Genomic DNA, 27,678 nt, shown 5'->3' on the forward strand with positions numbered 1-27,678 from the left:
GCCTTCTTTTCAACTGAAAATACCTTGTGTTTGCTTCATTTTCTGATTTATGATATATTACTGTGACCTGAAAATCTGAGTATCACAGATCTATCTTCCCAATATCATATGTGATCATACAGAACTGTATTATCATAAGGAAAAAAAAAGTCTCTGACTTAATTATAATATTAGCCTGAAAGAACAACTAGCATTTGCCAACTAGCATTTGCCAATCTCTAATCATCCAAATGCTCTCAGACCAAAAATCACAGTAGTCAAATGTTCATATCAATCACAATGGTCTTAGCACACTGATTCAAAATCCAAATCCATCCACCTCCTTCAAAGACCTGCATGATCTGGCTCTTGCTGGTCTCTCTTGCTTCATTTTATGCAACCCTTCTCCGTACCATGTTCCAGCACACTGGCTTGGATTTTTCTCAATACCCTCCACATGCCAACTTTTTTGCACCTCAGTAACTGTACATATTGTTCCATCTGTAGAGATTACCTCATACCCTTCTAACTCTCCCTGCATTCTGTTCACCCTCATCATAACATATATCACCTTTGTATGAGACATTTATTTTCTTGTTACCTATCTACAGTGTGTTTCTTCACCGGAAGGCCTGCTCCAAGACAGCAGGGACTGCATCTAACTAACTGATACACCTAGAGCCTTAGCTACTGCTGGTCCTAGATGATGCTCAATAAAATGTACAGGGTAATGAATAAGCCTATCAAAAATGTCACATAATTAATTCTTACTTCATGCCACATGGTCATGACTCCCAGGGCCTGAGTATTTAGGCAAACGTAACTAGAAAATCAACTAATTCAAGTATTTCATCAAATTCCGTAGCTTGAAAATGCAAATATACAAAATCCAAGTTACATCAGTTCATTAGCAAAATACCAGCCTATGTACTTCTTGCCCCTTATAGGGGGTGCGACTCTGTGATGGTTAATATATGTCAACTTGACTGGGACACAAGGTGCCTAGGTATTTGGTTAAACATTACTCTGGCTGTGTCTCTGACAGTGTTCCTAAATGAGATTAGTATTTGTATCAGTAGACTGAGTAAAGCATATCACCTTCCCCAATATGAGTGGGCCTCATCCAATCCATTGAAGGTCTGAATAGAATAAAAAAGTGGGGTAAGGGAGACTTCACTTTCTCTACCTGTCTTGAAGCAGGGAGTTCAGTCTTCTCGGGCCTTCAGACTCACTAAGACTGGAACTACACCACTGGCTCTCCTGGGTCTCCAGCTTGCTGGCAACAGATACTGGAATTTCTCAGCCTTCATAACTGCATGAGCCAACTCCTATAATAAATCATATATAGAATTAATATAGGATTAATTAGGATTAATTTCATATACACATGCATGGATATATATATATTTGGTTTTCTCTGGAGAATCCAGACTAATACAGGCGCTTTATTAGGTTCAGAGCCTAATTGCTGCCATGATTTCTCCTAATTTTCATCAAATCAACTTCTGAGTTGATTAGAATCAGGTTAGTAAATGAAATAAGTGCTTTTGATTTAAATGTTAATTTTTCTTACTTCTGATTCCCCTTTGACTTCTTGGAACACAAATAATATACCAAATTAGTGGCATATATTTATGTTCTTGGTTCTCAAGCTAAGCTGAGACAAGAGTCCTGCTCTTTCATAAATTTGTTCATTAGACAAATATTCATTGCTGTATGCTACATGCCAGGAATACAAGATGAAAAAGACCTAGGCCTCACCCCCATGAGGCTCCTAGCCCAGTGATGTACAGAAATGTGAGCACATAACTGCTGCGGTAAACACCTGGAATGTTTCACATAGCAATCCGGTGACCTCCACTGATATTGGCCACACCTCCACTCCAAGCAATAGCTGAGGGGTACAGGGGGGCAGTTATATAATAGATTAAGAGATAAGAAATGAGACATAATGAACTCTTTCGAAGAGTTTGAAGCGGCTTTCCAATTCCTGATTTTACTCTCTCATGAGGTCAGTATGTATCTCTTGCTACTGAAGTCTATGACTTATCCCAGTGTCCTTCCAGTAACTTGCCTTTTGTTCTTAACACAGCCTGAAATGGGTTTCTGTTAGTTACAGTGCAAAAGAAACTTTATTATAAGGGTTTACTAACTACCAAATTTAGTGTGATAATTAGAGGCATGGACTAGGAAAGGAGGTTTAAGTATTAGGGAGAACCTACCAGACCTGGGTCCTAAGGAAGAAAAGGCCTCCAACACGCTCAAAAATGCTCATTAGGAACATGCAGGTCCCCACCTCACCAGAGACCGAGTTTTAATTCACTAAAGTAAAACTCATATTGAGAATATATGCTATTTTGATGTTGTCCTACAGTTCAGGCCATCATTTATAATAAGTGCAAAACAGATTCTTTGGACAAAAATTAATAAGCACACTTAGTTTCAAAGAGAGCATTGTATATAACTACCTGCTACAAATCCAAGATGTTGTCTTCTAAATAGTTAACATAAGCTTGGAAATTTTAACTTAAAACTTGTCTGAGTAAATTTTAATATCATTGGAAATTTTAACTTAAAAAACCTATCCGAGTAAATTTTAAATACTCATTGGCAAATGAGCATTCCATACTATGAAAAATGATACTCATAGTGGGGTTCTGGTTTTAAGATGGTTATGTTCTAAGATCTTCAACTCATTTCCTCCCACAGACATGCTGAGTCTACCACTACATATGGAACAAGTTCCTATTTAAAAAAAAACCTAAAGCCTGGCTGAGTGATGATTACACATCAGGCAAAGAAGAAAACCAAATCAAAGTGTGTAGGAGAGGCTGGGACACCACCCCAGGTGTGGCAACCCAAACCCGGGGGGAACTCAAACCCAGAGCTGCTTCCTGAGTAGTAAAGAGTTTGAATTACATACTGGACACCTCAACCTTTAAGACATGTACTTGAGAGATGAACTCCCAAAACATCATTTGAAAACCAATGGGGTTCATGTTCAAAACCCACAAGACAGTAGTGATCTAAGAAATGGCCCTTGAAGGGCTCTTTCACTCAGATGGACTCACCCCACGGCCCAGCTCAGAGGCAGCTGATCACATCCAGACTTATAGTAAAGAAAGCTCACCTGCTTATATTAAAACCTTGACCTGAGGGGCAGGCATCTAATTTAACACACACATCTATGTATGTTTCTACATATTTGTTGTTGGGAGGTGTTTAACTATGATGAATAAATGGATAAATAAATTATGGTATATTTATATGGAATATTATACACAATGGAATACTATTCAGCCATAAAAAAGATGAAATCTTTCCATTTGCAGCAACAGGGATGGACCTCAAGGGCATTAAGCGAAGTGAAATAAGTTAGAGAAAGACAAATGCCATATAATCTCTCTTGTATGTGGAATGTAAAAAACAAAACAAAACAACCAAGCTCATAGATACAGAGAACAGACTGGTGGTTACCAGGGGCACAGCGTAGTGGAGGATAGGAAAAAATGGGTAAACTGGGTTTTTCTGTTTATGTTTTAGTTTAAATAAATTGAATAAACATTACTTTAAAAATGAAAAATGACCATATCTATGAAATGGATACAGATTTATTCATTTGGGTTATCTTAATAATCAGTAATGACTGCTAGAACCAACAGTGTTAAATCGGTGGAAAAACTACTCCTGTCCTTTTTGTACCTATATAAGCCCAGAACCCCTCATTTCTTTTCCTCCTCTCTTCCTCTAGTTCCTCACTCCTTTTTCTCTCTTGTTCTTTTTTTCTTTTAATTTAAGGGGGGAAAATCCTGTTTTACCTTATTTAAAGTCCTTTAAGAAATAACGTTTTAATGATATAAAAATGCACATTTACTTTTATAGGAGTTTTTATATTTATATTACAATAACTTATACATTATCACATTTAAATACTCTAGAAATAGTCCTAGTGAAATTTCATTTTACCATGGAATGCAAAAGCTGAAAGACTGACCCCTGGCCACTCCCCATCACTGAAGATCAGTTGGTCCTCAGAGAGCACAGATCTGGCCCATATACCGGATTCTTTAAATCTCTCCAGGGAATGAGATTTTAAACCTAATATTATACTGAGTGAAAGAAATTATCTTTCTGTTCCTAATGAGTAAAATTATCTCTTATTATTTCTTACAACTCAAAGGTCCCTGCTGAAATAAAAGCCTATTTTCTTTTGTTTGGTTCTCAGCCAAGTTAGAGAATACCTGGAGAATAACTTTCAATATGCATATTAAAATGATAACTCCCTTCCAGGAACTTCACAAAGGGCATCAAAGAACAGTGTTGTCAATCCCCCCTAGATCCTACACAGAGGTTTAATTATAATAAAAAGATTTTAAAGACCAGGCTTGCATATTGTTACGTTTATATGGTAATACACACATATTTCTTTAGTGCCCCCCTGGAATAGATATGAGAAGAAATATTCACTGCACCAGAAGTAGCTACAATGAGAGGATAAGAAATCTCATTCATTTTGGATAAGGGAAAAATTGTGTTTAATAATTTAATCAGGTAAAATGAAGCACTCAACATTCATCACTAGTAGTTTTACAGAGCATGTAATCATCGGTCTTATTCTTACTGCTTCTTCTTTCTCACTTAAAGCTGTTGTTTCAACTTGTCACATTTCCATAGCAACTAATACCTCAATTTTTATAGTTAAAACACTTGGAGTCATTTCTAACTATTCTAAATGCTCCAATATAAATTGTCAACATTGTTAAAACCCTTGGCTGCTCTCGCCAAAAAGCTAACTTCTCTTTCATATGGTACAAAGAATCAGCATCATCCTTGACGTAAATCTCATCGACTGATCTAATTTATGAAGACCAATCTTTTTTCTTAGTTAGGGGGGTGGGGGACTCTGAGATAAGTCAAATAATAATACCTCCCCGCCCCACCTGAGTGCTAAACCAACTGAAAAATAAAACAAGGGGTAAGACAAGTAGAGACCAAAATACCACCCTCATTACTGTGAAAGGCCAAGAAGGCAGACGAAGCTTAGTGCAGAAACAAAATGGACTGTAACCAAACCATGGTTTGGTTTGGCAGCAGTGGGCTCTCAAGAAGGAAGAGAGGCCCACCCCAGAAGAAACGGGAAAGGTAAACTCCATGGGGAGGCTGGGTCTCAAAAAGGAAAAAAGAGCTGAACATACCTAGACAATTTTTCCTAATTTACCACAGATGTCATCCACAGCTGCCACAGAATGGGTAAACTGGCAGAGAAATAAGGAGTTACACTAATTTAACTCCTTCTACTCAGAAAGAAATACTAGAAAAGGGAAACACTTGTTCTCCTTCTTGTCCCTACTTCCCCAACATTTCAAGAATTACCAAACACAATTCTTTCATAACAAAGTGTCTATCAGTTTTCATATACCTCCGACAAACTATAGATGTCATGTTGCAACTTATAATAAGAATACTGTAATCTTAAGAACTGTGTCCTTTACTTTTCCTGATACTTTGCTGGCTAGAAAATTATTTTCATTAATTTTGTGCCTTATTTACTTAACATTCATTGAAGTTTTTTCTAAATTCCTTAAAAATCAAGATTTTGCTTTTATAACTAATCTGGAAATGAACAAACATGCTCTGGTTAAGTAAGTTAACTTCTTTAAGTTTTAGCTTCCTCTCTGTAAAACAGGGCTAATAATAGCACCTACCACACAGGTGCTGTTTTGAGGACTAAAAAAAATTAGGCATGTGAAGTCCTATGCCTGGCACCTAAATAGCTCTCAAAACCCTATTACAGACAGGGTACTGGTGATGTCAGTGATTTTGCTCTTTCCATCATGATCTATATCCAAATTATACTGGGAATTTTATGACATCTCTTCATCTCCAATGACCGGTGCTATTGCGTCGGTCCCCTCTTTGGATAAACCAAGTCCTCTCTTGCCCCTTCATAGTGCCCTTTCATAGCAGGCACAATGATATTTTAAAAATGTAGATCAGATCAGGGTGCCTGGGTGGCTCAGTCAGTTAAGCGTGTGACTCTTGATTTTGGCTCAGGTCATGAACTCAAGGTTGAGATCAAGCCCTGCGTTGGGCTCCCGTTCATTGGGGAGTCTGCTTCTCTCCCACTCTCTCCCTGTCCCTCTGCCCCTCCCCCTGCTCCCTGACCATGCACACATGCTCCCTCTCTCACTAAAATAAATACACAAATCTTCTTAAAAAAATGTAGATCAGATCTTGTCACTCTCTTACTTGATGCCCTTCAGTGGCTGGCTTCTCATCACATTCAGGATGAAGTGCAAACCCCTTATCCTGGCCTGCAAGTTGGACTTGAGCTGGCCCTGTCCAAGTCTCTAACTTCACCTCCCTCTAGTCTCCTGCTGACTTGCTATGCTTCAGTCATGGCAGCCTTCTTTTTTTCCCTCTAATTCCTAAACCCGATTCTTGGTTGGGGCCCTTTTAAGAAATTTAGGCCCAAGGTCAAAGAAAATTCCTTCTCTTTTCAGGCTTCAAATTTAGTAATAAATGCTTTATCAGGAAATGAAAAACTCAAAACTCCAAAAACAAAAATGAAATCCTTTTTTTTCTCCTTTTCTTAGCCATAGTAATCAAAATCCTTCATTCATAACACACTCTGACCATCAGTTTACGCCTCATTTGTTACTTGTTTTTATAATAATATAATAATTAAACTCACTACCTAAAATAAACCATAACCCAACATCCAACTATGATCCCCACTCTCACCTCTCATCACTATTATCATCTTGAATACAGGACGCAGAAGACCTGAACTGCACTATCAACCACTATGGGCTAATTAACACTTATAAAACATTCTTCCCAATATCAGCAGAAAATATTTTCTTTTCAAGCGTACATGGAACATTCACCATGCGTGACTGTATTCTGGGCTATAAAGCAAACCTCAACAAAAATTTTTTAAAGTAAAAGAAAATGTCTGTTCTTAGATCATAATGGAATTAAACTAGAAATGAACAACACAGGGGCACCTGGGTGGCTCAGTCATTAAGCGTCTGCCTTCGGCTCAGATCATGATCCCAGGATCCTGGGATCGAGCCCCGCACTGGGCTCCCTGCTCCACGGGAAGCCTGCTTCTCCCTCTCCCACTCCCCCTGCTTGTGTTCCTGCTCTCATTATCTCTCTCTCTCTGTCAAATAAATAAAATCTTTAAAAAAAAAAAAAGAAAGAAAGAAAGAAAAAGAAATGAACAACACAGATATTTGGAAAGTCCCCAAATATTTGGAAATTAAGAAACACAATTTTAAATAATCCACTGTTCAAAGGGGAAGTTAGTAAATGTTTTGAATCAAATTCAGATTAGAATATAACAGGGGTGCCTGGGTAGCTCAGTTGGTTAAGCATTTGACTACGGCTGAGGTCATGATCTCAGAGAGTCCTGGGATCAGACGTGTGCTAGGCTCCCTGCTCAGCAGGGAGTCTGCTTGTCCCTCTCCCTCTGCCCCTCCTCCTGCTCAGGCTCTCTCTCTCTTTTTCAAATGAATGAATAAAATCTACAAAAAAAAAAAACAAACAACTAGAATATAACATACCAAAACTCATGGCATGCAGCTCAAGCAGTGCTTAGATACTTATACCATTAAATATACAGAAAAGAACAAAAGTCTCAGATCAATGGCCTAAGCTTTCACTTTGAGAACCTGGAAAAAGAAGAGCAAATTTAAATCCAAAGCAAGCAGAAGAAAGTATATAATACACAAAAGACCAGAAATCAATAAAATTGAAAATAGAGAAATAGAGAAAATCAGTTAAAGCAAAAGCTGGTTCTTTGAACAGATCAACAAGATTAATAAATTTCTAGTGGACCAAGAAAAAGAGGGAAGACACAACTTACCGGTATCAGTAATGGAAGATGAGACATCACTATGAATCTACAGATATTAAAAGGATTATAAAGGAATATTACAAATAACTTTATGGTCATACATTTGACAACTTAGACAAAATGGACACTTTCCTTGAAAGGTACACATTACCAAAACTCACTCAAGAATAAATAACTTGAATAGTATTACGTTTCCTAATGAAATTGAATTCAATTCCCAACAACATATATAAACATTCATATATTCATGCATAACAGAAAGTCTGAACAGCTTTATGAAGCAATTATTAAAACTCAGAAGAGGGGCATCTGGGTGGCTCAGTCCGTCGGTTAAGCATCCAACTCTTGATTTTGGCTCAGGTAATGATGTCAGGGTTGTGAGATCAAGCCCTGTGTCAGGCTCCACACTGAGCGTGGAGCCTGCTTAAGATTCTCTCTCCCTATCCCTCTGCCTCTCTCTCTCTAAAATTATCTTTAAAAAATACCTCCCAGAAAACACGATAGTATCATAGTTATTCTGAAGTCTGTCCCTAAGCAATACAGCCGAGTCCTTCCTTGTCCCTTACTGTAGGTAATTCAGTAATTCATTTCTCCTTATCCCATTCAGAAATATCTTCCTTTCCCAAGTTCATGAAGATATTCATCTTTGCTTTCTATCAAGAAATTAAAATTTTTGTTGTTGACATGTAGGTCCTCAATCTGTCTGGAGTTAATTTTGTTTCTAGCCTGACATGGTGATCCAGTTTACTTTGAGTAACCAGATTTTGTGCAGCTCCATCAGTCCTCCCGTTATACATGATCCGACATCTAATTTTGTTATTTAATAATATTCTACATTCATGAGTCTCTTGCTGGCCTCTCTATTCTATTCATTGGTCAATTTACCTACTTCTGTACTAAAACTATCTTACTTAGCTTCATAGAAATTTCTCCTATCTGGTAGGGCCAGGTCTTCAGAAGTGTTCTGACTATTCCCAGCTGTTTACTCCTCTAGCTTCAATCTCATGGTTCGCTGTAACCCTTTCCTTGCAATCACTCTCAACTCCCTTGTCCTTCCTCCATCACATTCACCGGACTAGATTCCACCGCCAGCCCTGTTAAAACCAACTCTCCACCTACTAAGTCATTATATTGAATGAATCTGAAGAATACACAAAATCATGCTGACTGATATAACTTTCTAACTACAGTGTCAAATGGGCCCTCAGAACTGTTCAACATTCTTATATTGTCTTGTCAAACTATCCTCCCATACTTCTAGATTAGGAGGTAAAACTCATATATTGAAACCTGTTCCCCAGGGATGTTATTAGTAGATGGGGCCTTTGGGAGATGACTAGGTCAGAAGAGTGCAGTCCTCATGAATGGGATTAGGGTCCTTATAAAAAGACCCCAGTATGTCAGTTATATCTCAATAAAACGGAAAAAACAAAGAAGCGAACAAATAAAATAGAACCCCCAAAGAGCTGCCTTGGCCCTTCTACTATTTAAGGTTATAGCAAAGAGAGCTGTCTATGAACCAAGAAGTAAGCTCTCACCAGATACCAAATCTGCCAGCACCTTGATCTTGGACTTCCCAATCTCCAGAACGGCAAGAAATAAATTTCTATTATTTATATACCACCCAGTCTACAGTATTTTGTTAGAGTAGCTGAATGGACTAAGGCACTATCCCTCAGTAAAATGGGGATAATAAAAATATTCACCTTTTAGTGTTATAAGAATTAAATGAGTTAATAAACGTAAGGCACCTAAACAGTATGTGGCACATAGTGAGTATTAAATAATACTATTTAAATAGTGTTATTCTAAAAAAAATTTAAAAATAGTGTTATTCTAGATGATTTCACACATTATCCTCTCTCTTCCAACGTCTTTTCCCTACTCTTGCTCTGTGCTGATGACCTTGCTGAATTCATTAAAGAGCAATCAAAAGAGAAGTTCCACATCTCCCCAACAACAAGTCTTCCAATTTACTTGCAGTTGTACCCCAGACTCTTCCTTCTCTATTACTACAGATAAACTGTTATTATTCCTAAGACCAATTCCTCCACTTGGGCACCCCTCTAGTCTCCTCAAGCACCTGTTTATGCAATTATCCCCTTTCCCTAATGAACTATCCATTTTTTCTCCTCTACTGGAACAATCCCCTACAAAAATGTCATAAAATCCGCCATCTTAAATAAACTCATTCTGACTCCACATCCTCCTCCTGATAGAACCTCTTTTTTCTGCAGATTATAGAAAAATTCCTTCCAAAAGTATGTCTATAATTGCTGTCTACACTTCCTTCTTTCCCATATTCTCTTGGCTCCAATCCAATAAGGCTTACATCTCTGCCATTGCATGGATCCCCACTTGACAAAGTCACCAATATCCTCTGCATTGCCAAATGCAAGACAATTCTCAGTCCTCATCTTACCCCCTTTTCACACTTGCTCACTTCTATTTCTTCATTTGGCCTTGATTAGAGTACAGCATTGGCTAATCCTCAGTCTATTTTGCTTCACCTGCCTCTCTCTTCTGCATCACTAAGTTTTGCCCAGGGCTTAGGTCTCCAACCTTTCTCTCTTCTACCTACAGTCATCCCCTAAGTGATCTTACTTCGGGCCATGGCTTTCAATACTGTCTATTCACTGATGACTCCCCTGAGCTCCATATGCCTATACCCAACTACCTACTTCCCATCCCTACCTGGATGTAACCCAAACTTACATACACATCCATAACAGAACTCTTAATTTCCCCTTCTAAATCTGGTCCTCTCCCAGTATATCACACTCAATAAATAACACCACAAGTCACCCAATTGCTCAGGTTGAAAACCATAACTCCAATCTCACATCCTACAGTCCTCAGCAAATCCTACTGGCTCAACCATTTATCTTATCCAACCACTTTTTTTCCACCTGACAGTCAAAGCCATCATTATATATCTCAACTGGAGTATTGTTAACACCCTCAACTGGCCGCACAGATTCATCTCTTATTCTCCTCACAACAGCCAGAGTGATCCTATAAAAATAAAAATCCTATCTTGTTGCTTCCCTGCTCAAAACTTTCCAATGGCACTCAACCATACAAAAAGTAAACAAAGCCTTTACTGTGATCTACAGGCTCCATGTTTCCCTGTGCAGAAACAGACCTCATCTAGTGCCACACCTACTCACTCACTGAGCTTCCCCCCTTCCCTGATCCTTCAGTTCTGGAAAAGTGCCAGCCCATTATACTTACTGAGACTCCTTCTTCTGAAAGCTCTACCCCATATACTTGTCTAAATGGCTCCCTCTCTTTAGGATCTCAGCTCAAATATAATCTCCACAGAGATGGCTTCTAAAACCACCCTATTCCAGAGTAGCCATCCCCATCCCCAAGTCACTGCCACCTAACCAATTTTATATTCTCTATAACCCTTATCAGTATTTAAAACTTCCTGTTTATTTTTAAATACACTTACATTTTTTTTCCTTGCCTTCTCGCACCTAGAATATAAAAACAGACCTCTTTACTCTTCTTAATTACTGTATCCTCAGAGCCTAGAACAATGCCTGGCACGAAGAAAACATTTTAAAAAATAGTTGTATAATGACCCAACATGCCAGAAATTTCTCAAATCTATTTCATTCTACAGGAGAAACCTCAGTTTAAAAAGTTAAATGAATCGCCCAAGGTCGCACAACCACCCATAAATGGCAGCTTTGGTTTTAAAAGCTTGGTATATCTCCAATTACTACAACATATCCCTTCAGTAATTTTTTTTAAAGTGCACCACTCTCTACCCTCCTCTCCCCACACACACGCACAGAGGACAAGTCACCTCTCTTCGCTCCGACTAAGCCCCGCCCCGGTGGGTTTGCCAAGAGTCACCTCTCTTTGCTCCGACTAAGCCCCGCCCCGGTGGGTTTGCCAACAGCGCCTGCGCCTCGATCGAGTCTCATGCAAAGAGTTCTGGGATTGGTAGTCCACTTTCCTTCTGTCTCTAGCATTGACATAAAAGGAAATAAACAACAATGCAAGTTCGGTACCACTGGATTTCACACAAACTAAATAAGACGCAGATTCTGGAAAGTGTTGCAAACTTGTCGTTTTCAAACAAGGGGCGCCAGCTTCGGACCAGGCGCTGCGCAGACAGCTGCATGGGTCCTTGGCTGGGCGGAGCTTGTTCGCAGGGGCTTGTGGCTCCTTCCTGCTCTGCTTCTCTCTTTTGCTCAGGCCCGTGGCGCCGGCAGGATGGGTGAGCTCTTCGGGGTCGGGCTGAGGGGACCGCAAGCCGAATTCGGGGGCTCAGGGACGGACGGGCGGATAGGAACAGAGCGGTGAGGAGGACGCCACCGGGAGTCCCGATGGGGAAGGCCAAGGAAGCGCCCCCGTAGCAGGCACATGGCCTGGTGCGGAAGGGGCCCATGTGGCGCAGAGGCCGCGGAGCTCGCCTTATCAGGGACGTCGGGTGGCCGGTGCTGCCCCGGAGCGTTGATGAGGGGGCTCATTCCTTTGGGAAAATGCACCGAATGGAGCGCTTGTGTCCACGTCATTGTTGGTTCGAGGGAAACTTGGAGGTTTGGACCATGTGCTAAGGTGTGATGAAAGCCTATCGGTTTGTAGTCCAGGTGAGGCTAGGGTCTTAGAAGATGTGGAATATGACTGGGGTGTTGACGGGGGAACTAATGAGATTTTATTTTTAGGCAAGTGTCGCGGTCTCCGTACTGCCAGGAAGCTCCGCAGCCACCGACGAGATCAGAAGTGGCATGATAAACAGTACAAGAAAGCCCATTTGGGCACAGCCCTGAAGGCCAACCCTTTTGGAGGCGCTTCCCATGCAAAAGGAATTGTGCTGGAAAAAGTGTAAGTGAAAGACCACTGTTTTCTCCTTCAAGGTTTATTTTACTATGGTACCTCAAATACATTTAAAGAAGTGGTGAGGTAAATTCTAGGTCTTTCTGTAGCAGTGTTTGCAAGTTGGTAACACAAGGGTTTGGGGATTAGGTAACTAAGGTTTTTAATCTCAGTGTTCGCTTGTAATGAATTGGGGTTGCATTGAGGGCGGAAAAAGGGACAATGAAATAAGGGACGTTATGAGCGCTTAAAAATGTGTGGGAACTGTTCTAAGCAATTGGCACTGTCAGCTATTTAACGTTTGAAATCAGTCCCATCTTTCTACTTGGGAAAACTAAGATAAAGAGAAGTTTCTTGCCCAAGGTTACAAATTTTTAAGGCTCCAGTCAGTTTACTGACAGGATTCGAATCCAAGCTTTCTAGCTTCATTTCTTGATACATATTTTTTACAGCTGGTAAAGGGGCCAGATGTTTTCCCTCTTGTACCAGACTGAGGAAAAGTGTGGTTAATAACATGTTGAGTTTGCCAATTTAGGACTAGACTAAAAAGGTTGAAACAGTGTAATTTCTAATAAATTGTATGCCTAACAAACTAAAAGGTATCCCTTCTCAGAAAGGCAGCTCACTGTGTTGTGCCATTTATGTTTTAGAGGAGTTGAAGCCAAGCAGCCAAATTCTGCCATCAGGAAGTGTGTCAGGGTCCAGCTGATCAAGAATGGCAAAAAAATCACAGCCTTTGTACCCAATGATGGTTGTTTGAATTTTATTGAGGTAAGTATGTCTTGTTTCTGTTCCTGACATGGTTGTTCCTAGTTTTTTATATGATGAATGGGTATTTTTAGTGATTACCAATGACACCAAAAGTAAACTGTTGATTTTATTGCAGGAAAATGATGAGGTTCTGGTTGCTGGATTTGGTCGCAAAGGTCATGCTGTCGGTGACATTCCTGGAGTTCGCTTTAAGGTTGTCAAAGTAGCCAATGTCTCTCTTTTGGCCTTATACAAAGGCAAGAAGGAAAGACCAAGATCATAAGTTTTGATGGTGAAAACATGACAATAAATTTTCATAAGCCAAAAATATGTTTTGTGTCTTACTTTCCTTACTGCAGAGATGCAGTGTATGCCTTACCATTTTAGGAGAGTGGAAATACTGTGAATTCAGAATTCTCTAGAGTAAACGGGATTCATAGTTATTCTCCTTTCCATGGAATAAACAAAATAGATAATCTGGAATAAATGCATGGTATCCCTGTATAGACGGCTTTAAAAGCTCACTACACTTAAAGCAGGAATCATGTTGGGAAACCATGGTAATGTACATTCTGGGATCCATCTCCCTGGGAACCCACCTTCCAGTTGCTCCCTGCTCTGGGATGTGAGTAAAGGTTCACGATCCATGTTGTAATTCTGTGTTTATAACAGCAGGTAAGGCACTGGGTGATTGAGTAGATCGGCATTAATGGAAGTGTACACCTGGAAAATTAAGACTCAGGAGAGAAACTTGTTTAAGAGCAAGGGTGTTCAGCTATAAGATTGCCTAAATGCTCTTTGTACTGACCTTGTCAGTAAGTGAATAGATTTTGACCTTGAGGTTTATTTCAAGGCACAAAGTATAAGTGATTAGTTAGAAACAGTGGAGAAGGGTTGTAGCTTGATAATTGTTGGAAGATGGGTGTACAACATAGTGGTTAAACCATTCCATACATCACTTGGTGCTCATCATGACAAGTACACTCCTTAATCTCCATCACTTTACCCTTCCCCCGTCTACCTCCCCTCTGGTAGCCATCAGTTTGTTCTCTGTAGGTAAATTGTTGCAAAATTTCCTTAGGAGAAAAATGGTAAAATCTGGGGCCTAAAATGAAACTTAGTAGCTTTCTTGAAACTTAACAGAGGAACTGCTGTAGGCTGCATTAATAAATGTGAGTTACTTGCTCTTTGATCAAAGCCTAGTGTTAGGTTATGTTTAGGATCTTGGAAAATGGAAATTCTTTGGCTTTCCATTTCCCAGGTCAAGACCATGATCCTTTACACAGCACGTAAGATCTGTGTCTTGTCTGGTCCTTACCTGCTCCAGCAATACTGAATTCTCCCGTGCTCAAACTTGCATTCCCGGTGCAGTTTCAGGAGGTATCTCATGCCACCTGCTGCTTCCATCTCAGACCTCACTGATCCCCAGACATGTCACACTTGTGCTTATTCTTGCCACGAATGATTGTTGTGATTTGTCTTTCCACAAGGATGGAGAGTGGCTTTTTTTTTTTAATTGAAATACAAAGTTTGACATAGAACTTTTTTTTTTAAGATTTTATTTGAGAGCACAGGCAGGGGGAGTGGCAGGGAGAGGGAGAAGCAGGCTCCCTGCAGAGCGAGCAGGGGGAGCCCGATGCGGGGCTCCATCCCAGGACCCCGGGATCATGACCTGAGCCAAAGGCAGTTGCTTAACCAACTGAGCCAACCAGGGGCCCTGACAAAACATTGTATAAATTTACAAGGTACGTGTTAATTTGATAATTTATGCTGGTAATAAGATGGGCTGTTCCTTGGTTTCTATTCCAGGGCTTACTAGTGTATGTAGTTGAACAGGTATTGGTTAAATCATTCTCAAAGGCTGACCAGATGCTTTCGGATGGCCATAGCTGACCCAACCCAGTAGATCTCTGGGTCTCACACTACCCACCCCACCCCCCCCAGGGCCTGAACCACAAGAGGCCACCAAGGGCCACAGGATTCCATCCCCAGGGGTCAGCAGTGGGTCAGCTGCAGTGCAGGGAGCTAGGAGGTGCTGCCTGGCCATGCAGGGGGTAGAAGACAGAGCTAAAGGATGGGGTGGCACCAACACCCACCCACTCCTCTACAGTATCCTTTTTCTTGCCCTATTGAGACCTCAGCCAAACCTGTAGAGAACAACACACCTGGGAGTTAAGACCTGTGACAGTGGCTCACACTTGTCTGCTGGGTGCACCCTGGATGCCCGTCCTATAGCTAAGTGACTGACAGATTGACACAAATCCACCTCAGATGCCCCAAACCCCGAAGTTTTTGAAACGAATCTGCCTCCTTATGGCTCATTCTGCCCCCATCCCCCACCACCTTGTGACAGAAGCTGTCCCTTCTTGGATCCGGATTCCAGCATGAAGTGTGTGCCCAGCCCTGGGCTGTGCCCAACTGCACATGGAGGCTGTAGGGTCAGAGAAATGAGACACCTGGGTGCAAAATATAAGCAAAATCCCAGCAGATGGTTTTTTTCCTATAGAAATAGAAAAGCTAGGGGCGCCTGGGTGGCTCAGTTGGTTAAGCATCTGCCTTCGGCTCAGGTCATGATACCAGGGTCCTAGGATGGAGTCCCACATTGGGCTCCTTGCACAGTGGGGAGCCTGCTTCTCCCTCTCCCTCTGATAACTCCCCTGCTTGTGTGCTCTCTGGCACTCTCTTTCAGATAAATAAAATCTTAAAAAAAAAAAAAAATAGAAAAGCTAATTCTAAAATTTAATATGAAAAGGCAAAGGAACTAGAATAGCTAAAACAATACTGAAAATGAAGAATAAAGGGTGGAGGAATCACAAAACTTGGTTTTAAGACTTAATTTGTAGCTACACACGAGAGGGTGTGGTATTGAAGGAGGGACAGACACAGATCAATAAAATAGAATCCATAAATAGACTTATACAGGTAAGACCAACTGATTTTTGACAGATAAAAAAGCAATTCAATGGAGGAAGTATAGTTTTTACAATAAATAGTATCGACTTTCATTTGCAAAAAAGAATGGATCTCAACCTAAATCTCACACCTTATACAGAAATTAATTCAAAATGGATCACAGTATCTGAATAAAATGTAAAGCTATAAAACTTGTAGAAGAAAACTGAGTCATGACTTAACAGGTGAAGAGCTTGTAGACAATACACCAAAAGTACATTCCACAAAAAAAAAAAAAAAAAAGTATATATTGGACTTTTTAAAAATTTTACTCTGAAAGATCTTACTAAGAGGATGAAAATACAAACCACAGACCAGACAAAAATATTTGCAAATCATATATCCAACAACAGACTTGTATCAAAAGTACATAAAGAACTTTCTAATCTCAAAAGTAAGGGAACAAATGGTCCTGTCACAAAATACATGAATTTCCTTTGTTTCATTCTAGGAAGATGTCTGGTGGCAGGATTTGGTCATAATGGTCATGCTGTGGATAACACTCCTGGAGTCTGTTGCAAGGTTGTCCAAGTAGCTAATGTTTCTCTATTGGCTTTTGCACAGTCAAGAAAAGAGGCCAAGATCATAAATTACCATATTACTATAAATTTTTCACTAACAGTAGCTTGTAAAATCTTTATTTTAGCCTATAAAATCTGTTTAAATGGATCATTCAAGTATTAGCTCACAATTCTTATGACATTATAGTTGGGGGATTGTCTTGGCAGGTTGTACTGAGCATTCTTAGTTCTAACACAATTCCTGTCCACATTATTTGGTAAAGTGATGTTACTATGTTTGTTAGTATGTGAGGAAGAAAAGTGGATTTTAAACCTTATTATCATGAAAACATGACCACAGGGGTTCTAGACCAAAGCACTAAAACATTAAAATTGCATGTTTGGGGGCATAAATTGTCTCATAGGAGAAAGTCATTTTTATTTATTTTTTTAAAGATTTTATTTATTTGAAAGAGAGAGCATAGCAGGGGGAGCGGCAGGCAGAGGGAGAAGCAGACTCGCAAGCAGGGAGCCTGATGTGGGGCTTGATCCCAGGACCCTGAGATCATGACCTGAGCTGAAGGCAGATGCTTAACGACTGAGCCACCCAGGTGCCCCAAGAAAGTCATTTTTAGAGTGACACATTTGAAGGGACTCATGAGCCACAGATAACATTTCCAAATCTGCACAAGCACAGTCACCGCCTCATTCAGGTTGTCACTCAAGCCTTTAACATGTGGTGTGTATCTTCAAAAATCAAGGGGCCCCTCACACACAGAACCTTGGACCTTTAGTCAGACATAATGAGCACCATCAAGATCCCTTCCTGTAACACATTCTGCTTCCCAGACAACCTGAAGCTTTCAAACAGCAATTCGAGTGCCAAGGAGAGCTGCTCTCTCAGGAGGGAGAGGAGGAAATCATGGCCCCAGATCACCCCTTCACAGCTTCCAGAGAAGTACCTTCCACAGGTCCTTGCCAGTGATCTGCTTGATTATTTGTGGTAATAAGTTATTGACATGAATGTTCTTTAATCTACTCACAATGAGTAGTTTTTGTTTCTTTTTTTTTTAAGTCTAGCTTTCTAAAATCTCATTTGCTGTGGTTCATTAGAAACAACAAGAGGTCAAGTTACTTGGCTGGGATAAAGTGTAGGACACATTGAACATACCCGGGGCGCCTGGATGGCTCAGTCAGTTAAGCGGCTGCCTTCGGCTCAGGTCACGATCCCGGGGTCCTGGGATCGAGCCCCATGTCGAGCTCCCTGCTCAGTGGGGGAGCCTGCTTCTCCCTCTCCCTCTGCCTGCTGCTCCCCCTGCTTGTGCTATTTCTCCCTCTGTGTAAAAAAAAAAAAATAAAAAAAAAAAAAAAAAAAAGATTTCCTTTAAAAAAAAAAAAGATTGAACATACCCAAATTTTCAAATAAGTTTAGATGCTAATGAAAACATTATTATGGGGCGCCTGGGTGGCTCAGTCATTAAGCATCTGCCTTCGGCTCAGGTCATGATCCCAGGGTCCTGGGATCGAGCCCCACATCGGGCTCCCTGCTCAGTGGGAAGCCTGCTTCTCCCTCTCCCACTCCCCCTGCTTGTGTTCCCTCTCTCGCTGTGTCTCTCTCTCTGTCAAAATAAATAAATAAAATCTTTTAAAAAAAAAAAAGAAAAGAAAACATTATTATGCTTCCTTATCTCTTTTACCAATCAGCTAATGTTTAAATCTGTACAATAGTGGGCAAAGGAAACCACATTTTATTTTTTTTAAGATTTTATTTATTTATTTGACAGAGAGAGACAGCAAGAGAGGGAACACAAGCAGGGGGAGTGGGAGAGGGAGAAGCAGGCTTCCCACTGAGCAGGGAGCCCAATGCGGGGCTCGATCCCAGGACCCTGGGATCATGACCTGAGCCGAAGGCAGACGCTTAACGACTGAGCCACCCAGGCGCCCCAGGAAACCACATTTTAAATAATATTTCATTTCAATCACAGCTGAGAACAGTTGAGAGAAACATGTTGAAACATGTTTTGTCCATTAACACCTGCTTTGGAAACAGTGATATGAAATAGATTGTCTTGTCATATCATTTTGCCCCATCAGCTTTGTGAATTTATCCATGCTTACTGTAAGTCTTTATACTTTTTTCTATATAGTTTGACAGCTTCAGGTGCTGTTTTGTGTACATATGCAGGTAAGTAGGACAACTTTCCCCCTCTTTAGGTTCCCAGTTTTATTTTCCAACCCTTTTAATTCTATATGCAACAATTGATTTTGTCCCTTCAGTATTTTATACATTTTTTAGTGTTTATAATTAGGTAGGGTTTTTTTTCTGCCACTATACTCTTCTTTTTCTTGCCCAATACATAATATGCATGCATGTGTGCCTGCATATTTGTGTGTGCGTGTGATTGACTTCTTTCGCTCAGCATAATACTCTCCGATTCCATCCACGTTGATGTAAATGGTAGGTATTCATCCTTTCTGATGGCTGAGTAATATTCCATTGTATATATGAACCACATCTTCTTTATCCATTCATCTGTCAATGGACATCTCGGCTGTTTCCACAATTTGGCTATTGTGGACATTGCTGCTATGAACATTGGGGTGCAGGTGCCCCTTTGGATCACTACATTTGTATCTTTGGGGTAAATATCCAGTAGTGCAATTGCTGGGTTGTAAGGTAGCTCTATTTTTATCTTCTTGAGGAACCTCCATACTGTTTTCCAGAGTGGCTGCACCAGCTTGCATTCCCACCAACAGTGTAAGAGGGTTCAAGAGTGGGCCATTTTAGAGGAAAGTTCCCCAGTGTCACTGGCAAAGGCATAATCCGAAAGAGGGTGCAAAGCTCCATCTCAGGAGAAGCAGCAGAGGACAAGAACCCAAAGATGTTTTAACATCTAAGACTGAAGTAAAACTTGTCAGAATAGATCAAATGAAAAATATTTAGTATGCACCTGTAAAAACAAATGGCATAATGTCTGCAATTTTCTTTAAAATATTTATGCAAATATAAAGTTAAGGTTAAATGAAGCAAATATGGCAAAAATCTTGGTAATTACAGATTCTGATGTGTAAGTATGTGAGGGTTCATTATATTGCTTACTTTTGAGTAGGTATAAGATTTTCCATAATATTTTTTTAAAATTACATTGTTAATTATAATTGTTATTTAATTCTATGCTTTCTGGTTGTAACAGAACAATATATGGACGGTCTGCTCTGATACGGAAAAAAACAGAGATTTGGGGCAATAAAATGGACAATAAAGAAGCTGGAAAACTAACTCCAGCAGCACTGAGAAATGCATAGATATTGGGAAGAAACAAAGGTGAGAATCCATGCAAATTTTACCAAGACATGAAGAGAAAAATGATCAATTCCGTAATAAAAGCAAAGGAAAATAAAATTATTTTCAAAGATTTTAGGAAATGGTAAAATACAGACTACTGCTGTGAATATAAATCCCTATAGCCTTACTGGTGAACAATTTAGCAACATGAGTCAGAGGTCTTAAGACACTCTGTATCCTTTGATCTGTTCATTCCCTTAGTAACAGTATAACCTAAAGAAACCAAATGTGAGCAACTGTTTCTGCACACCATTTCTCACTGCATTACATTCTGAAAGCTCTCTGAGAGAGGGGCTATGTCTACCTTACGGACCACTATCTCCCTAGCACAGGTCCTGACCACATAAGAGGTTGAGTGCTCAATGAATGTATACTAATTAAATAGTGAAGAATTAGAAACCACCTAAAAGTCTAACAACAGGGGAATTAGTTGGGACATTTTGATATAGAAGATTACTAGTCATTTTAAGTTGTTTTTTCAAAGAACCACATGACAAGGGAAAATGCTGCCAATACAATGTTAAAGTGGGAAAAATCATAATGTAAAACCATATACGGAATGATCGTAATTAAATATGTTTAAACTAGTATGAAGAAATACATCAAAAATTTAACTGCAGTTATCCATGGGTGATTTACACTTAAGCACATTTAAAATTTTCTCCTTCAAATGTTTCTGTGGCTTCCAAGTTATCTATGAGGACTAAAATCTTTTCTAAAAATGAATTTTAGTTTCACAGTCTTCGGCTAGATAAATGTAGCATTACAAAAAGAGCCAACATCTTTGATTTCTTCCAATCCAAGTTCCCACTCTCCACTCTCTGAGGTAACCTCTCTTACAAATTTGGTGTGTCCTTCTAGATCATTTTTAATGTTTTCACATACATATACTGTATATGTACTATAGAAAATGTGTGGTACTGGTGTATTTTTTATATAAATAGTGTTAAGTTGCATGCATATTTATCATCTAGTTTCTGTTTTAACTCAACAATCTATTTATGAGAACTTCCTATTTGGAGATTGAATTCATTCCCCTTAACTGCCATACAGCATCACGTTTGATTTAGCCATTTCCCTATTAATAAGCAGGTAAGGGCCTGGCTATTCTCTCTGAATCTATTGAAGAAGGGGGTAGAGGAGACCACCTCCCACTCCACCGCTCTGTCAGGGAACAGAAGTCTTCTCAAAGGAAAGAGTGGGTCACAGTTCTCAAAGAGGAAAGCAGGTCCAGTGCCTGGTGCCTGCAGAAAGATCATGAGATCTTTCCCTGTGCTCAGTCTTCAGCCACATACACAAACATTCCACAAAGATTTACTGAGTATCACCACGTGCCAGGCATCATGCTAAACCCTGAAGATCTGGCATGCAGGTGTAAATAACAACGCACCAAAGGCTGTACATATCCTGAACTATGATTCCCAGTCATAACCTATCAGGGTATGCTTAATTTTTTGCCTCAGTTGTAACCGTGATTTCTGGGTATTTGAAAAGCTTCAAAGAAATCCAAGAAATCATAATGCAACCAGAGGCTTTATTTATTCTCATGTAAAGTATATTTCAGTGTAAGGAAAAAAATGTGAGTTTCCAGTTTGTTTTTAATAATTTACAAATGGGACTTGGTGATCTCTAAAATCACTTTCAGTTTTAATAGTCTAGAAAACAGGATACTTGCAATTGGGCTCTTTTACCACTAGGTGTTGCTACTGACAATACAAAAGTTAAAAGCAAGGCCTTTACGTTACAGTACTGCTTGAAAGAACACCACAGCATTTAAGGATAAAAATGTGAAAGCACTTTTACAGACAAGCCCTATAAAAGGACCTACGTGCATATTTAAGTATCTCAGTGCCATGGGCACAATAGTAGTTAAGTGCTGCCTATATCCTTCTAGAACAACCCTCAGCAACTTACTGGCCAGCAGTATAAGGGGGGGGGGGGGGGGGGGGGGGGGGGGGGGGAGGGATTCAAAGGGTCTCAGAATTGGAAGGGAGCTTATTTGTCCATCAGTTTTCAAATCCCTGTTCCCTGGAGTTAGAAATATATTTACATCACCACCTAGTATGCACATGTGCAAATACGTACACACCCATATAAACAGATTATATATATATATATATCTGAAACCAAAGTTTCAGAAAACAATAATATCCTTATTATGTGCTTTTCCCCCATGTATTTGTAAAATAATAGAACATACACATGTTGGTCTCTGCCCTCTGCATTCCTGGTACAGAGCTCCTAAAAACTTTCTAATTTCCTAAGTGATAAGAGCATGAGGAGCATCTCTTCTAATACCTGGCCTTTGATTCTGGTTCCTGACACAGAGCTCCTAAATCCCTTGGAATTTCCTGGGTGATGGGAGTGTCTTTTGTTCTAAGCAGGTGACTCTTGGTGGGCTCTTGAATAGCTTCAGAATAGGGGCTAGTCACCAGAAAGACCTAGCTCTGATTAGAAGCTTGGGACTTTCAGCCCTGTCCCCCATCCTCCAGGAAGGGGGAGGAGGGGCTAGAAGTAGAGTTAATGACCGTTCATGCCTATGTGATTACACTTCCATAAAATCCCCCAAGTCCGAGGTTCAGAGAGCTTCCAGGCTGGTGAACACATCTATATGCCAGGAGGGTGGTACATCCCAACTCCATGGGGACAGAAGCTCCTGTTCTTGGGACCCTCTGGCTCTTGCCCTATGTAGCTCTTCATCTGGGTATTCATCTGTATTCTTTATCATATCCTTTGTTATATAATAAACCGGTAAACATAAGTGTTTCCCTAAATGCTATGAGCCATTCTAGCAAATTAATCAACGCAAGGAGGGGGTCATGGTAATCCTGGTTCATAGTTGGTCAGTTAGAAACACAGGTGATAACCTGGGACTTGTGACTGGGGTCTTAAAGTGGGGCAGTCTTGTGGGACTTAGGTCTTAACTTACAGGCTTTCATCCTAACTCCAGATTGATAGTGTTAGAACTGAATTGTAGGACCCCAGCTGGTACTGCAGAATTGTTTGTTGTGGGAAAAATCCACACATCTAGAGTCAGAAGTGTTGTGTGTGTAGTGTGAGAGTAAAGAAGACACACAGGGAGCGTTTCCCAGACATATTCTATTTCTTAAACATATATATAGAGAGAGAGAGAGAGAGAGAAAGAGAGAGAGAGAGGTCATAAACTAATAACTGGATTTTACTTGATTTAATACACTTCCTTCTATTTAATACATTAGGAAAGAGAGGCTCAGAGAGGTGGAGTGACTTGCCCCAGGTAACACAGCCAGGACACAGGCTTTTCAGGACACTGGAAAGTTTTGTTTTGGAAGGCCCTGGGCAAAAATTGAAAAATGTCCTTGGCATACTCCCAGCCCTTTCTGCACTCCTACCTTCTAAAGCCTGTGGGCCAGAACCTGCTGGTGAAAAAATTGACAGTGTATGTGTGATTAGTTATATGCAATAGTCATTTTAAAAATATAGGATCTTTCTAAAATGCAAATGTGATCACTTCACCTCCTCTACCTGAATTCCCTCAGTGGCTCTTTTCTGGTTTTTAGACCAAATACAAATTCTCAGTGTGGCAATCAATCTCCAGACCTGGCCCCAGTCCTGCTAGCCAGCCTCACTCTTGACCACTTCCCTATGCATTTTCAAGGTCTTTCCTACATTCTTGACCTGGCTAACTCCTAAGGTTTTCACAGCTCCACTCACATTCCTCTTCTACAAATCTTCCCGGGTGCTTCCTTTGCACACCTTTGCCACAGCATACATCCTTCTGTCCCTGAATCTTCTTGTCTGTCTTTCCACTGGACTGGGGCATTCTTATGAGCCAGGGTCATGTCTTTCCACTTACCATCCCTGGCAGCTAGCCTCGGGCTCAGTATGTAAGAGGAACTCAATAGGTATCTGGTGGAGTGAATATTTGCATATTCTTACTCTCATATTTTAATCATAAAAAAAAATAAAAAACCCAACTCACTGGAATATCAGCTCTCTGAATTATGTAAGAGCTGGTTGTGACAATGCAGACCTCCATTTCCTCATATCTTGAGAGCATGAAGAACTATACCTATTATCAGGAAAAATGGATGCAAAAACCCAGTTTTAACATCCTTTTTTCCTCTTTGTTCTAATACATCTGTGTTAGGAGAATGGTTAGTTTTGTTTTTTTAGCTCCTGGTCTGTAAGCTAGTACCAAATGGTCAACACGGCCTCTCGCCCACACACTCGAATCCCTGGACTGAGAGCCTTACTTCCCTTGATCACTTCCAAGGGACAGACAGCAACTATTCTGTGCATGCCACCTTACAACATACCAAAAAAAAAAAAAAAAAAAAAAAAGTGGGTCAGTACTTATTATCCATCATCAAGGAGAGGAAGAAATCAGAGTGAAAGGGAGACAATGAAATGCTAATATGATTAAGTACAGTACGTAATGAAAGGACAGGCTGACCAGTGGTGGCTGTGGTGGTCAGAGATGGCTTTGTAAGAGTGAATTTTATAGAGTAGGTTGGGAATTGAGTTGAGAGATGGAGAAGGAAGCATTTCCAGGTGGGAACCAGCATGAACAACAGTCAGAGAAGGATGTGGGGCCCATGCGTGTTGGGAGGAATCAGACCTGAAATGTGGTGGGAGGGAGAAGGTGTGCTGGCGCTGGGCAGGAGCTGGGGCCAATTATCCCTCACGCCTCTTTCTCCATATGGCATTGTGCAGTTTATGAAGCACATTCAGGTTGACTTACCATTTTGATCTCCTCCCTGATCTGGTTAGGTAAGGGGAGTGGATATTAAGGGACTCTTTAAACATAGAAATGGTAAAAGACTAAAGAAGATTAGGAAAATTAGCCCAAGTCACACAGCTAGCAGCTAACCAAACTCACAGTCTAGATCTCTACGCTTCGCTTTCACAGACCCGAGAATTGCAATTGTTCTCACAAATCACATAGCCGAGGACCAAAGAGGTGAAGTAAGTTTTCCAAGGCTACACAAAAGCAGAGTTTAGGATATTGGCTGGAAGCAGCTTTAACCAGCCTTATTTCTGATTGAAGGGGTTCTGCCTTATATTAACCGGAGAAGAAACCCGGAGGGAAAATCCTTGTATTGCAGAGTAAGAACTGTTACTTTGAGAAAACAAAATATTTTCTAATGTTTTATAACTGTTGGGATAACAGTCTGTTATACAGCTGCATTCTTAAAAATGGAAATTTTTATCAACCAAAAATTAAATGTGTCGTTTTTTTTAAGTGCAAAATATTCTGAAAAGAAACAGAGTGGCCTGAGGAGAGGGATCTATCTGGGGAGGGAGGTCTCTAGAACCTATAAGAGCTTTTCAGGACTTTTTCTTGCTACTGATGAATTTTAAGGTCTTCATCAATCAGAGAAAAAAAAATTAATCTAAAAAGAACAACACCAACACCAACAAAAAAACCTACACACTGTCCCTACAGTGATTGACTACTATCATCTCAGAATCTGTTAGCAAAGGATAACTATTATTTCCAGACAAGTACATCATCCAGATGACACATTATTATAATTTACTTAGTTTTTTTTTTACTCTAGAAATGACATGGTCTGAGAAATGACTTGCTGAGAAATCTGTGTTTACATTGGGAGGGGCGGGGGGAAATCCCTGCAGAAGTTGAAAAGATGTTAAGTGGTAAATACCAAAATGCCCAGCAAGCATGTAAGCAGGCTCTCATCCCAGCATGAATATGTGCAGCTCAGCATTTTAAAATTTACTTTTAGCTTTTCTAGCAGTTTGAATTAACCCGTTCTCTACTTCTGCTCCGTGTGTGAGAGCTCAGCCCCGAACCTACAGACTGAAAGTGCGGGCACAGTCTTCTGTAATTGGCCAGCCGATAATCCCTTCTCCCTGACCGCTTCCTCCGAGTGGCCTGCCTCGTGAACACACGTCTCCTGGATATTCTTAACAACCAGGAGGCTCAGGGCAATGCCCAGACAAATGTTAGAAAGTAAGTCCAGCTTGCTGGAGCGATACACAGAATTGGAAAAGGCCTGTTGGGAGACCAAAACAAAACAAATAAATACCACACTAAAGGTACATCCAGACCAGAGGTTCTCCAGAAGCAGGTGTGTCAGAACTATCCCAGAGAGGCTGTTGCAGGAGGTGGACCCCAGCACTTGCAGTCATAAAAGATCCTCAGGTGACCCTAAAGTACATTCCTCATCGATAGACACTAATCTAGATTTTTTAAAGAGACAATTACATTTTTATCTTAGTTTCAGCCCCTGGCAAGATAAAATGAAAAACAAAGCAAGCAACTCCAAACCAACAATTCTTCCAGATGAGGGATACAGCATAGCAGTTACTGCAGACATTTGCTTCCAATGGAAAAATAAATCCATGTCAAAATCTTGGTGAGTTGAACTATTGCACGGTATTTGTCCTATTAAACCAGGACTGGCCAGGTACACTTTGGTGTTCTTCATGCCGCAATTTCTAGGTCTTTGGCTCAATAGAAGGAAGTGAAGAACAAGAACAAAACAAAAGCTAAGAGAATAAAAGAAGGTTAACTGAACAGTAAACACTTATTTCAAGAATAACAATTCTGAAATAAAGTCATCCACTCCTGTAGTTGGGTGAGTGTTATTATAGCAAAGTCCAATGCTTCCCAAATGCTTGGGCACTGTTGGTTGGAAACCTAAACAAACAGTTCATATTCAGTCTATTAAAGATGAAAGAAGACTTAATATTTGATGGGGCCAGTAGGGACCCCAAGTGCAACAGAGACAACAGGATCTTTATAATAGCAAAACATTCAGTGCAGGCTTTCCTTTTTACCTTGTCAAGTGACATTTCATTCATCCTGAGAGGCTGTTCTGGCATAACTCAGAGGTAGATTTAGCCCAACAACTGGCCCTACAACGCTCAGCCATGACGTGATATAATTGACACTCCTAGGAAACAAGTGAAAATACAGGCAATTCTAATGTTGGATGAGTGGTAGAAAATCATTACCAACAGAAGAGACGAGCTGCCTTCAAAGGTGTGTGCCCACCACGTGGAATCCCAGCATTTCCAAATGTCAGCTCCATTGCCTGACAAGGACTTGAGGTCCAAAGAGACTGAGGTAGTTAATGGGGGAGTCAAGACATTAAGGCTCCTGACTCCTCTTGATGATTCCAATTTGACACTTAAAATTTATGGCATTTGCTAAGGTAGCAGAGTGTAGTGGTTAAGAGCATGGCTCTTAGGTGAAAATGCCCAGGTTCAAATCCCAGGTCTACCACTGAACAAGTTGTGTGAACTTGGCCAAGTTATTTAACCTCTCTGTGCTTTAGCTTTCTCCTCTGTAAACTGGGTAAAATAATGGAACTTAGCTCATGGGGTGTTATAAAAATCCAATGTATTAATATATCTAAAATACTTAGAACTGTGCCTAGCACAATAAAAATCAGTAACTGTTAGCCATTACTATTATTACAAACAATATTTCCTTTTTAGCTTAC

At 40.3% G+C, this 27,678-nt stretch overlaps 3 protein-coding genes across 19 annotated transcripts in view; 1 reads left to right on the forward strand and 2 right to left on the reverse strand.

The window, feature by feature from the left end:
* Positions 1 to 11,771, reverse strand: part of ATP6AP1L (ATPase H+ transporting accessory protein 1 like) — a 61,979-nt gene extending 50,208 nt beyond the window's left edge. For 7 of the 10 annotated variants that reach the window (XM_032404064.1, XM_032404065.1, XM_032404059.1 and 4 more), the window contains exons 1-2: positions 11,661 to 11,771; positions 1,166 to 1,307 (exon numbers count right to left, since the gene is read on the reverse strand). The gene's annotated coding sequence lies outside the window, so the exon portion shown is untranslated. Of the gene's footprint in view, positions 1 to 1,165; positions 1,308 to 7,550; positions 7,732 to 7,852; positions 7,890 to 11,300; positions 11,611 to 11,646 lie in introns of those variants that run through there. The other 3 variants (XM_032404055.1, XM_032404054.1, XM_032404056.1) reach the window with 3 other exon arrangements.
* An 82-nt stretch (positions 11,772 to 11,853) lies between these two features.
* Positions 11,854 to 13,754, forward strand: RPS23 (ribosomal protein S23). The gene is made up of 4 exons (XM_032404077.1): positions 11,854 to 12,077; positions 12,526 to 12,685; positions 13,327 to 13,447; positions 13,563 to 13,754. The coding sequence occupies exons 1-4, from the start codon at positions 12,074 to 12,076 to the stop codon at positions 13,707 to 13,709; spliced, it is 432 nt and encodes a 143-aa protein (XP_032259968.1). The 5' UTR covers positions 11,854 to 12,073; the 3' UTR covers positions 13,710 to 13,754.
* A 5,816-nt stretch (positions 13,755 to 19,570) lies between these two features.
* ATG10 (autophagy related 10) overlaps positions 19,571 to 27,678 on the reverse strand; it is a 228,416-nt gene continuing 220,308 nt past the window's right edge. For 5 of the 8 annotated variants that reach the window (XM_032404071.1, XM_032404067.1, XM_032404070.1 and 2 more), the window contains one exon: positions 22,185 to 26,719. In XM_032404071.1, coding sequence (XP_032259962.1) covers positions 26,440 to 26,719 — 280 coding nt within the window. In that variant the 3' untranslated portion in view covers positions 22,185 to 26,439. Of the gene's footprint in view, positions 19,830 to 22,184; positions 27,127 to 27,678 lie in introns of those variants that run through there. The other 3 variants (XM_032404073.1, XM_032404074.1, XM_032404072.1) reach the window with 3 other exon arrangements.

Source organism: Phoca vitulina, unplaced genomic scaffold, assembly GCF_004348235.1.
Source record: "Phoca vitulina isolate PV1807 unplaced genomic scaffold, GSC_HSeal_1.0 scaffold6, whole genome shotgun sequence".
Lineage (NCBI taxonomy): Eukaryota > Metazoa > Chordata > Mammalia > Carnivora > Phocidae > Phoca > Phoca vitulina.

Bases quoted from the DNA above. Each gene is read 5' to 3' on its own strand.
- RPS23 (XM_032404077.1), top strand. The intron at 12,686-13,326 runs GTAAGTGAAAGA...TTTATGTTTTAG, and splicing joins GGAATTGTGCTGGAAAAAGT to AGGAGTTGAAGCCAAGCAGC. The intron at 13,448-13,562 runs GTAAGTATGTCT...ATTTTATTGCAG, and splicing joins GTTGTTTGAATTTTATTGAG to GAAAATGATGAGGTTCTGGT.